Source organism: Cherax quadricarinatus, chromosome 18, assembly GCF_038502225.1.
Source record: "Cherax quadricarinatus isolate ZL_2023a chromosome 18, ASM3850222v1, whole genome shotgun sequence".
NCBI classification, from domain to species: Eukaryota; Metazoa; Arthropoda; class Malacostraca; order Decapoda; family Parastacidae; genus Cherax; species Cherax quadricarinatus.
In genome coordinates, this window is record NC_091309.1 from 23,856,315 (window position 1) to 23,869,342 (window position 13,028).

Below are 13,028 nucleotides of genomic sequence, written 5' to 3' on the forward strand. Positions count from 1 at the left end.
GAAATGCAAAGTCATGAAGATCGGGGAAGGGCAAAGAAGACCGCAGACACAGTATAGTCTAGGTGGCCAAAGACTGCAAACCTCACTCAAGGAAAAGGACCTTGGCGTGAATATAACACCGAGCACGTCTCCTGAGGCACACATCAATCAGATAACTGCTGCAGCGTACGGGCGTCTGGCAAACCTAAGGATAGCGTTCCGATACCTCAGTAAGGAATCGTTCAAGACTCTGTACACCATTTACGTCAGGCCCACACTGGAGTATGCAGCATCAGTTTGGAATCCACACCTGGTCAAGCACGTCAAGAAATTAGAGAAAGTGCAAAGGTTTCCAACAAGACTAGTCCCAGAGCTAAGGGGATTGTCCTACGAAGAAAGGTTAAGGGAAATTGGCCTGACGACACTGGAGGACAGGAGGGCCCGGGGAGACATGATAACGACATATAAAATACTGCGCAGAATAGACAAGGTGGACGGAGACAGGATGTTTCAGAGGTGGGATACGGGAACAATGGGACACAATTGGAAGCTGAAAACCCAGATGAGTCATAGGAATGTTAGGAAGCATTTCTTTAGCCTTAGAGTTGTCAGGAAGTTAAATAATCTGGAGAGTGATGTAGTGGAAGCAAGTTTCCTACATAGCTTTAAGAAGAGGTATGATAAAGCTCATGGAACAGAGAGTGAATTAGTATTGACCAGTGAAGAGGAGGGGCCAGGAGCTATGAATCGACTCCTGCAACCACATGTAGGTGAATACACAGTCATGTATAGGCAAGTACATACATACACACGAACACACTAACATAAAAACTGCGTACCACAAACAAAATGAAACTACAATATTGGTAAATGGTCAATATGCAAAATAAGATGTTAGCTAAGACTTGCTAACACTGACGAGGGTAGAAACATTTTCTAGATTGTGCAATGCTGCAATTGCTTTTCAAGTAGCAGAACGTTATGTGAATTTAGAGTACGAAATATATACACCTGTATAAGATGACAGGATTCTAATTTGCATTTATGGAATATAAACTTGCACTTGGGTATAATAAACTGTACAATATTAACAGGTAATAGTTGGAAGACGTATAAAATGTTTTAATTCTTTAGCTATAAAAGTATTATTTCTTTATCATCAAAATAAGCGCTTAATCCGTAAGGGTCACACAGCTTTAATGGTGTGCTATACATATGTGCATCACGTGATGTCTATATAAATAACATATAATTTGATTGTGGAATCCTCCTCGTGGTGGTCAGCCATCAATTTTTTTTAAACCACACACATGTGGGATTTCTTTTCAAATCTAAGAGTTCTATTTTGTTTGAGAAACTTAGACAGCGATCTTGATTTCCCTACAGTGTTGAGTAGTGATTATTCGTAACTATAAAATGCTGTCGTACATAACTTTTGCATGTATGGTAGCCTAGGTGTAGGAGTAGATACTGTGTGTGTGTGTGTTTGTGTGTGTGTGTGTGTGTGTGTGTGTGTGTGTGTGTGTGTGTACTCACCTATTTGTACTCACCTATTTGTGGTTGCAGGGGTCGAGTCCTAGCTCCTGGCCCCGCCTCTTCACCGGTTGCTACTAGGCCCTCTCTCTCCCCGCTCCATGAGCTTTATCAAACCTCGTCTTAAAACTGTGTATGGTTCCTGCCTCCACTACGTCATTTTCTAGGCTATTCCACTGCCTTACAACTCTATGACTGAAGAAATACTTCCTACTATCTCTCTGACTCATTTGTGTCTTCAACTTCCAATTGTGGCCTCTTGTTTCTGTGTCCCCTTCCTGGAACATCCTGTCTTTGTCCACCTTGTCTATTCCACGCAGTATTTTATATGTCGTTATCATGTCTCCCCTGACCCTCCTGTCCTCCAGTGTGGTCAGGCCGATTTCCCTTAATCTTTCCTCATAGGACATTCCCCTTAGCTCTGGAACTAACCTTGTCGCAAACCTTTGTACTTTCTCTAGTTTCTTGACGTGCTTTATCAAGTGCGGGTTCCAAACAGGTGCTGCATACTCCAGTATGGGCCTGACATACACGGTGTACAGTGTCTTGAATGATTCCTTACTAAGGTATCGGAATGCTGTTCTCAGGTTTGCCAGGCGCCCATATGCTGCAGCAGTTATCTGATTGATGTGTGCTTCCGGAGACATGCTCGGTGTTATACTCACCCCAAGATCTTTCTCCTTGAGTGAGGTTTGCAGTCTTTGGCCACCTAGCCTATACTCTGTCTGTGGTCTTCTGTGCCCCTCCCCCATCTTCATGACTTTGCATTTGGCAGGATTAAATTCGAGAAGCCATTTGCTGGACCAGGCGTCCAGTCTGTCCAGGTCTCTTTGAAGTCCTGCCTGGTCCTCATCAGATTTAATTCTCCTCATTAACTTCACATCATCTGCAAACAGGGACACTTCTGAGTCTAACCCTTCCGTCATGTCGTTCACATATACCAAAAATAGCACTGGTCCTAGGACCGACCCCTGTGGGACCCCGCTCGTCACAGGTGCCCACTGTGATACATCATTACGTACCATGACTCGTTGTTGCCTCCCTGTCAGGTATTCTCTGATCCATTGCAGTGCCCTTCCTGTGTGTGTGTGTGTGTGTGTGTGTGTGTGTGTGTGTGTGTGCATGTGTGTGTGCATGTGTGTGTGTGTGTGTGTGTGTGTGTGTGTGTGTGTGTGTGTGTGTGTGTGTGTGTGTGTGTGTGTGTGTGTGTGTGTGTACTCACCTATTTGTACTCACCTATTTGTGGTTGCAGGGGTCGATTCACAGCTCCTGGCCCCGCCTCTTCACTGATTGCTACTAGGTCCTCTCTCTCCCTGCTCCATGAGCTTTATCATACCTCGCCTTAAAACTATGTATGGTTCCCGCCTCCACTACTTCACTTTCTAGGCTATTCCACGGCCTGACTACTCTATGACTGAAGAAATACTTCCTAACATCCCTTTGATTCATCTGAGTCTTCAACTTCCAATAGTGACCTCTTGTTTCTGTGTTCCATCTCTGGAACATCCCGTCTTTGTCCACCTCGTCTATTCCGCGCAGTATTTTATATGTCGTTATCATGTCTCACCTGACCCTCCTGTCCTCCAGTGTCGTCAGGCCGATTTCCCTCAACCTTTCTTCGTAGGACAATCCCCTTAGCTCTGGGACTAGTCTTGTTGCAAACCTTTGCACTTTCTCTAATTTCTTGACGTGCTTGACCAGGTGTGGAGTCCAAACTGGTGCTGCATACGTAAATGGTATACAGAGTCTTGAACGATTCCTTACTGAGGTATCGGAACGCTATCCGTAGGTTTGCCAGACGCCCGTATGCTGCAGCAGTTATCTGATTGATGTGTGCCTCAGGAGATATGCTCGGTGTTATACTCACCCTCAGATCTTTTTCCTTGAGTGAGGTTTGCAGTCATTGGCCATCTAGACTATATTGTGTGTGTGGTCTTCTTTGCCCTTCCCCAATCTTCATGACTTTGCATTTGGCAGGGTTAAACTCAAGGAGCCAGTTGCTGGACCAGGCTTGTAGCCTGTCCAGGTCTCTTTGTAGTCCTGCCTGATCCTCGTCCGATTTGATTCTTCTCATTAACTTCACATCATCTGCAAACAAGGACACTTCTGAGTCTATCCCTTCCGTTATGTCATTCACATATACCAGAAACAGCACAGGTCCTAGGACCGACCCCTGTGGAACCCCGCTTGTCACAGGCGCCCACTTTGACACCTTGTCACGTACCATGACTCGTTGCCTCCCTTTCAGGTATTCTCTGATCCATTGCAGTGCCTTTCCTGTTATGTGTGCCTGATCCTCTAGCTTTTGCAGTAACCTCTTGTGAGGAACTGTGTCGAAGGCCTTCTTGCAGTCCAAAAAAATGCAGTCGATCCACCCCTCTCTCTCTTGTCTTACTTCTGTCACCTTGTCATAGAACTCCAGTAGGTTTGTGATACAGGATTTTCCTTCCCTGAAACCGTGCTGGTTGTCAATTATACACTTGTTTCTTTCCAGGTGCTCCACCACTCTCCTCCTGATGATCTTCTCCATGAATTTGCATACTATACACGTTAGTGATACAGGTCTGTAGTTTAGTGCCTCATGTCTGTCTCCCTTTTTAAAAATTGGGAATACATTTGCCATCTTCCATACCTCAGGGAGTTACCCAGTTTCAATGGATGTGTTGAAGATCTTTGTTAATGGCACACACAGCATCTCTGCTCCCTCTCTAAGGACCCACAGAGAGATGTTGTCTGGTCCCACCGCCTTTGAGGTGTCAAGTTCACATAGCAGCTTCTTCACCTCCTCCTTGGTTATGTGTACCTCATCCAGCACTTGTTGGTGTACCCCCTGTACTCACCTAGTTGAGGTTGCAGGGGTCGAGTCCAAGCTCCTGGCATGTATGGTAACCTAGGTGTAGGAGTAGATACTGTGTGTGTGTGAGAGAGAGAGAGAGAGAGAGAGAGAGAGAGAGAGAGAGAGAGAGAGAGAGAGAGAGAGAGAGAGAGAGAGAGAGTGAGTGAGTGAGTGTTGCGCAGTAGCTGGTGCGCACGTCAGGTGATCACTGTTTATCACGGCCGCTGAGACTCACACTAGTCACCATTCTATTGCGGGATCGCCTACAGTTGTTCCTGTAAGACAGTCTTCCTTCGGCTATACGCAAATCACCTCTATAATGGTAAGTTTTTTTTTTAACCTTTAGTAGAAAGATCGTCTGCTAGTTGTTGGGTAATATATGTTATTAACTGCAGGTGGGGGTCTAGAATATAATGCCTTTCACGAATTTTCTAATGCGCCGCCCCCGAAATTGGTGATGATGGTAGTGTCATCATGATGCTGTCATCCGAGATAAGTGTGTAGTAGGCGTTATTCAAAGATAACCCACTAGAACAAAGATTTCACAGCCTTGACTTATTTTATTAACTTTCTCCATGACAGCAGCCATCTCTTGACACTATATTTCACATATTTGACTTAGCTTTCGTGAAAGTTTTGAGAATAATTAGATAATCAGTTATTTTTAAACAGTCTTTATAAAAAAATATAAAAGTGCTTGAGGCTGAAGATGTGCAGTGTATCAAGGCGGTGATGTCATGCTTGTAAATCCAAATGTGATTTTAGCCATTATGTCATAATTTTTATTGTAGTCTTATTAATGGCATACAGTAGGATGTTATATACTACTGTTTGGTTTACTGGCTCATGCTGACAGTATTATTCACTCCCAATTATATCCATTGATAGACCAGTCAACCTGCCTGGAGTCTACTTGTCTACCTTAAGTGACAGTTCGTTCACTTAGGAAATGGATGAAATCCAGATTTAAGCAATGTCTTCTTGAAATACTGGATATTTAATATAAAATAATATATTCATTGTTCAGTATTTCTGTTCTATGTGGTTTGTTACAGGCATGCCTAAAATTTTTAATGAAAATACAAGTTTAGCCTATTTCTAAATGTGGTATAAAAGTAGACCTACGGAATACATTCGTCAATGAACGTGGTGATGACTTGAACATTACTGTTGCAGGAAATGCTAGTTTTGTATAACTGTGATAGGTAATGGGCTGTAGGTTTGGTACCCGTCCTCTTTACACAATGGTGTGGGGGAGACTACAACACTCATTCATCGTTCAGGAAGGGCGATACACTTCATCCTTCGATGTGAGTGTTGAGGGGGAGCTCACAACTCCACCCTCACTATGTTACTGTGACTTGGTCTACGCCCACACCCTCAAGAGTATTTAATGGTGGTAAGACACTTTTGAACTTTCCCTTTTAGAATCCAACCTGAGTTTCTCATTTTCCGGGGGTCAACGCCCCCGCGGCCCGGTCCGTGACCAGGCCTCATGGTAGATCAGGGCCCGATCAACCAGGCTGTTACTGCTGGCTGCACGCAATCCGACGTACGAGCCACAGCCCGGCTGGTCAGGTACCGACTTTAGGTGCTTGTCCAGTGCCTGCTCTGTGACACTTTCGAGTAAGCGCTCCCTCGTGAATATAATGTATGCCCACAAAGCTGGAAAATCCTAGAGGGACTAGTACCAAACTTGCACACGAAAATCACTCCCTACGAAAGCAAAAGACTCGGCAGATGGTGCAACATCCCCCTAATGTAAAGCAAGGGTGCCACTAGCATGATAAGAGAGAACACAATAAGTATCATGGGCTCAAGACTGTTAAACTGCCTCCCAGCATACATCAGGGGGGATTACCAATAGACGCCCTGGCTGTCTCCAGCAGGCGCTGGACAGGCACCTAAAGTCAGTACCTGGCCAGCCGGGTTGTGGTTCATACGTTGGGTTACGTGCGGCTAGCAGTAACAGCTGGTTGATCAGGCCCTGATCCACCATGAGGCCTGGGCACAGACCAGGCCGCGGGGGCGTTGACCCCCGGAACTCTCTCCAGATATACAGTGTGGCCGCCTACGTGGGCGTCAGCATGTGCATCGTAGCCACTCAAACTGATAACTATGCCATTGCCCACTCTTGCCCCAACTCCCGCATCTGGTGGAGATAGTGGCATGCTGCCGACGGTTGGTAACAAAGGCATGACTACAAATAAAGATCTTCACTACAATGTCTCCCTCCCTCCTCCCCAGTTCATACTCCACCGCCCCTTAGTTCCTGATCCGCCTCTCCCCACTTCTTAACCTAGTCCTCTCCCACATCTTATCTCGCTTCATCACTAACTCTAAATCTAATCTGTTACGCCAATCCAACTCTACGCTACTCCTCCCACCTCCAGCTAAAGGATAAAAAGGCTCAATGCCTTAACTAGAACAATACACAGTTAATCTGCATATTGGATAATGAAACATTGTTTTGGTCCGACTTGGACCATTAACTAGTCACAAATTTCATTATCTTACATTCGGGTTGTGTGTGTATACACTAACATCCCACCTCTTACCCTGCCATCCCATCTGTTACTCTGCCTTTCCCCAGTGCTTACCTCATATCACGTCCATACTCCACCTTATGCCACCCAGCGTTTTACCCTCGTCCCCAGCTCTTGCTCCTGTCCTGCCAAGCCCCAGCTCCTGTCCCGCCAAGCCCCAGCTCCTGTCCCGCCAAGCCCCAGCTCCTGTCCCGCCAAGCCCCAGCTCCTGTCCCGCCAAGCCCCAGCTCCTGTCCCGCCAAGCCCCAGCTCCTGTCCCGCCAAGCCCCAGCTCCTGGCCCGCCAAGCCCCAGCTCCTGGCCCGCCAAGCCCCAGCTCCTGGCCCGCCAAGCCCCAGCTCCTGGCCCGCCAAGCCCCAGCTCCTGGCCCGCCAAGCCCCAGCTCCTGGCCCGCCAAGCCCCAGCTCCTGGCCCGCCAAGCCCCAGCTCCTGGCCCGCCAAGCCCCAGCTCCTGGCCCGCCAAGCCCCAGCTCCTGGCCCGCCAAGCCCCAGCTCCTGGCCCGCCAAGCCCCAGCTCCTGGCCCGCCAAGCCCCAGCTCCTGGCCCGCCAAGCCCCAGCTCCTGGCCCGCCAAGCCCCAGCTCCTGGCCCGCCAAGCCCCAGCTCCTGGCCCGCCAAGCCCCAGCTCCTGGCCCGCCAAGCCCCAGCTCCTGGCCCACCAAGCCCCAGCTCCTGGCCCGCCAAGCCCCAGCTCCTGGCCCGCCAAGCCCCAGCTCCTGGCCTGCCAAGCCCCAGCTCCTGGCCCGCCAAGCCCCAGCTCTTGCCCTACCATTCCCTTACAGCTTTGGTGGTCTGTTTCATCATCACTAATTTCTGCATCACCCATCATGTGGTTATCAGGATCACCATTTTCTAATAACTGTTGCCCTCGCATCTTCCTCTTTAACTTCTGTTTCTACTACCCTCTGAAGTGTATGATGAAAATCACTGGCCTTAAGCCCTTCTAAGTCCAGCTCAGTATCAAGGTTATATAATTATTTTTTCCAACCATTAGCTAATGTTGTAGTTTTCATTTCTTTCCATGACTCTTCATGGAAGAAACTGAAGGAACTTTTTAATGTAGATAATAAAGCCAGTGAAAAGCAGGGGCACCATGGGCCCAATAAGGGAACACTGTATCACCATATGTAGCCCCAGACTATTCACGTCTTACCAGAATACATCAAAAACACTGCTGGGGTAAGTGTAGACAGAGGAAACCAGACAAGTATCTTCACCAGGTGCCAGGTCAGCCAGACTGTGATGGATATATGGGCCACTGGGCTGCCAACAGCAACAGCCTGGTACACCAGATGAGCCTGGCCCAAGGCTGGTCTCTGATGTCTATACAAATCTTCGTCCTCCTCAATCACTATCAATGCTTCATCTGTGTACTTAGACTTGTACAGCCTCTTGCAGGCTGCAGTAACCCCCCAATCCATAAGTTGGATCAGGGAGGTGACATTAGGAGATGGAAACATGGCCTCAATTTTATAATAATAAATCTTTATTTCTACAAGCACATACATATACAAGGTATACAGGCCTAGCTGACATCAGTCACATACTACTATATGGAAAGCCACTTGTTATGCACAGCATTTTGGGCAAATTACATCAATTTTGTTCTGGGATGCAGCCCACTTTGCTCTGTGAAGATCTGTCCAGTGTGTTATCCATGAATCTGCACAAGATGTCCTCATTTGAGCAACTCTACCAGCAGCTAAAAGAGGAGCTCAGGGTTGCTAAGCTTGAGATATGGCGACGGAGGAAAACGATGATTTGAAGTAATCCTCCTGTTGCAAGTCCTCAGGTCAAGAGAGGAACCTGGTCAGTGGCCGACCAACATGGAACGAAGCTGAAAATCAAGAAGACTGTTGGAGTGGCGGAAACAGCGAAGATCCAGAAAACTGCTGTGGAGACTTCCAACCCATTTTCAGTGCTACCCGACGAATGTGTGTTGTCTACTGGGAATGTCACAATGAATACCAAGGAATCACTGGCAGATGAGGGTGAGTCGACATCTCTTGAAACCCCAACGAAGACCATTGAGAACGTCACTACGAACTCCACCAGTGAAGGTAAGAACATTGTTTTAGTTGGGGACAGTCAAGTGAAATTTATGGATAGGGCATTTTGTCTTAGAGACGGGAAGAGGAGGCAGAGAGTATGTTTTCCAGGGCTGGGATAGGGGATATTGTTAGTCGTCTGGACGATATCATGAAGGGTAATGGGAGCATTTTATTATCTGCCTCAGTGCGGGAGGCAATGATGTTGGCAGACGTAGGAGTGAAGGCCTGATTAGCAGGTATAGAACAGCAATAGAAATAATTAGGAGGAAGGGTGGGATCCCTGTGATATGTGGCATTTTGCCCAGGAGAGGAGTTAGAAATGAATAGTTGTCCAGGACAATTGGTGTCAATTGCTGGCCGGACAAACACTGTAAGGAAAATGCAACAACATTCATAGTCAACTGGGACCTCTTCTATGGCAGAAATGACATGTATGCCAGGGATGGGGTTCACTTATCTAGGTTTGGGGTGGGAACACTGGCTAACGCAGTGGAGGGAGCTGTTAGGTCTTTAAACTAGAAATAGATAGCGGTATGGGTTTTCACGAAAAATCAATGTATTCAGAGTGTAGTGATAGTGTGTGTTTTAAGGAATCCCGTTATAGGCAGAATGAAGTAGTTATTGGTGAACATAGGAAAGCCAATGGCATTAGGTGATAAGGAGAGTAACAGGCATAGTGAAGGAACAGAAATCAGCAGGAAGAAAAAAGAGAAGGGAGGGTTTCTAAAAATATATTATAGTCATAGTGCGAGAAATAAGATGGACGAATTGAGATTAGTTGCAAATGCGGGTAACATTGATCTTTTTGCCATAATCGAGACATGGTTTAATATTAAAAATAGGGACATCCCTGCTGAATGTCACATTCGGGGTTTTAAATTGTTCCGAGTAGACAGAAGTATTGATCATTTAAATTGTTGCATAAAAATGGGTATAAAGTCTGAAACACATACTGAGTCTGTTTGGGTAGAATTTTCAGAGGGGCATGAAAAATTGACTTTAGGTGTGATACACTGCCCCCCAAACTCGGATAGAGACCGAGGAAGACTACTCTGGGAGGAAATTGTTAAGGCCACAAGACATGATAATGTTGTAATTCTAGGGGACTTTTAACTTTAGTCATACTGATTGGAATTTCTTGACTGGGAATTTAGAATCTAACGACTTCTTAGAAGTAGTTCAGGATTGTTTTTTGAGGCAGTTTGTGACAGAGCCTACAAGGGGAAATAACCTGCTTGACTTGTTTCTGGCAAACAAGGAAACCCTTGTTTCAAATAGACCATCTGAAACAAAATAAATCACCAGGTCCTGATGAGCTTTTTTTCAAGGGTTCCTAAGGAATGCAAAATGGAGCTTTGTGAACCGGTAACTAATATTTTTAATTTATCTCTTCAAACAGGTGTAGTGTCTGATATGTGGAAGATGGCTAATGTAATTCCTATTTTTAAAGCAGGGGACAAGTCGTTACCTTCAAATTACCGCCCAATAAGCTTAACCTCAATTGTAAGCAAATTACTAGTCAATTATAGCTGAGATTATGAGAAGTCATCTGGATAAGCATAATCTGATTAATGATACTCAGCATGGATTCATGAGAGGCCGTTCCTGTCTAACTAATTTATTAACTTTCTTCAGTGAAGCTTTTGAGGCTGTTGATCACGACAAAGAATTTGATATTGTTTATTTAGATTTTAGTAAGGCTTTTGTTAGAGTACTGCACCAAAGACTGTTAAAGAAAGTGGCAGCTCATGGCATTAGAGGAAAAGTGCTGTCATGGATAGTCATGGCTCACAGACAGGAAGCAGAGAGTGTCCATAAATGGGGTTAAATCCAAGTGGGGATCTGTAACAAGTGGCATTCCACAGGGATCATTCTTAGGCCCGTTGTTGTTTATAATATATATCAATGATCTTGATGAGGGAATTAATAGTGTAATGAGCAAATTCGCCGATGACAGAGTTAGGTAGGATAATCGATTCAAACGTAGATATCAGGGAGCTTTGGGAGGATTTAGACAAACTCAATACATGTAACTGGTCAGAAAAGTGGCAGATGCAGTTCAATGTAGATAAATGCAAGGTTATGCAGCTCGAGAGTGTCCACAACCTCAGCACTTAAAAGTTAAATAATGTAGAACTTAGCCATACAGATTGCGAAAACGACTTGGGGGTTATGATAAGCAGCAACCTTAAACCAAGACAGCAATGCCTGAGCGTACATAATAAGGCAGACAGTTTATTGGGATTTATATCGAGAAGTGTAAGCAACAGAAGTTCAGTGATTATATTACAGCTTTATACATCATTAGTAAGGCCTCACCTAGATTATGCAGCTCAGTTCTGGTCTCCATATTACAGAATGGACATAAATTCGTTAGAAAACATTCAGCGTAGAATGACTAAATTAATACATAGCATTAGAAATCTTCCTTATGAAGAAAGATTGAAGACCCTTAAATTACATTCACTTGTTAGACGAAGAATGAGGGGAGACATGATCAAGTGTATAAGTGGAAGATGGGTATTAATAAAGGGGATATTAATAAGGTCTTGAGAATATCTCTCCAAGAGAGAACCCGCAGTAATGGGTTCAAATTAGACAAGTTTAGATTTAGAAAGGATATAGGAAAGTATTGGTTTGGAAATAGGGTAGTGATGAGTGGAACAGTCTACCTAGTTGGGTTATTGAGGCTAAAACCTTGTGTAGTTTCAAATTTAGGTTGGATAAATACATGAGTGAGAGGGTTGGATTTGAGTGGTACTTGCACATGAGAGTGGATAGTTATCAGAGCTTTTCTTGGGTAGCATTGAAAATTGGGTTGGGCAAATGTTTTGTTAGTGGGATGGATTGTAAAGGACCTGCCTAGTATGGGCCAACAGGCCTGCTGCAGTGTTCCTCCTTTCTTATCCTAATCTTAATAATTCCAAACTAGTCATAAGTTTGCCTGTGATACTCAAATATAGAAACTATGTATTGTGCCAAAACAAAAGCATTCACATTGCTAAACTCACAAACTAGTATTTGTCACTTAGTATTTAGTCAACTTACTCGACAATTTGTTATAATTTAGGGTTAAGAATTAATCTAAGTTTGCCCAAAATGCCTAGCCATGCTAGGTGTTATAGTGGCCCCTCAATAATTAGTATTTTACTACATGTAAACCACACAATAACCAAAATCTGTAAACCCTGCATTGTAATCCTTATAGAGAATAAACTTTGATTTGATTTGATTTATGTTATGTTCTAACACCTAGGTACCTACTTTACTGATGGGTAAACATAGACAACTGGTGTAAGGAAACATGCCAATGTTTCAACCCTTGCCTGGAATCGAACCCAGACCCTCAGCTTGTGAAGCTAGAACTTTTGCCACCAGGCCACAGGCCACCATCTATGCTTAAATTTTCAGCCCTTGAGTGAGCAGATTCGTTATCAAGCAAAAGAAAAGTCTACATTCTCAGGATCTTGTTTAAGGACCCCTAACTGGTAGTATTTGCATAGTTCAGAGACAAAATGTGTAAAAAAGCCAAATGCTAAATACAGTGGACCCCCGCATAATGATTACCTCCGAATGCGACCAATTATGTAAGTGTATTTATGTAAGTGCGTTTGTACGTGTATGTTTGGGGGTCTGAAATGGACTAATCTACTTCACAATATTTCTTACGGGAACAAATTCGGTCAGTACTGGCACCTGAACATACTTCTGGAGTGAAAAAATATCGTTAACCGGGGGTCCACTGTATAGCCCTGCCAAACTAGCATTTCTTACCCATGTTACAATTTACTGGAAACTCGTTCATGTAAGCCTTTAAAGCACAAGGTTATGCTGATTTGCCTTTGACCATCCATTTCAAATGATAAGAACCATCAGTATTAGCACAGCATAATACCAAGAAGCAGTATTTGGTCATCTTATGACCTGGTATTCTGCCTTCATACTGAAAGATTAGTGTGTTGGGAGCAAATGCCAAAAAAGACCAGTCTCATCAGCATTATACATTTGAGATAGGAGGAGCTACTCACTGTTTATCAGATCCTTTAATATCTGAACAGGTTATCTTGGTTCGTGGGTGAACTACA

At 44.7% G+C, this 13,028-nt stretch overlaps 1 protein-coding gene across 1 annotated transcript in view; it reads left to right on the forward strand.

Moving 5' to 3' along the window:
• The first annotated feature begins 4,515 nt into the window (after positions 1-4,515).
• The window catches only part of LOC128689445 (tubulin alpha-2 chain), a 63,170-nt gene continuing 54,657 nt past the window's right edge, over positions 4,516-13,028 (forward strand). The window contains exon 1 of the mRNA XM_053777753.2: positions 4,516-4,670. Coding sequence (XP_053633728.1) covers positions 4,668-4,670 — 3 coding nt within the window. The 5' untranslated portion in view covers positions 4,516-4,667. The remainder of the gene's footprint in view (positions 4,671-13,028) is intronic.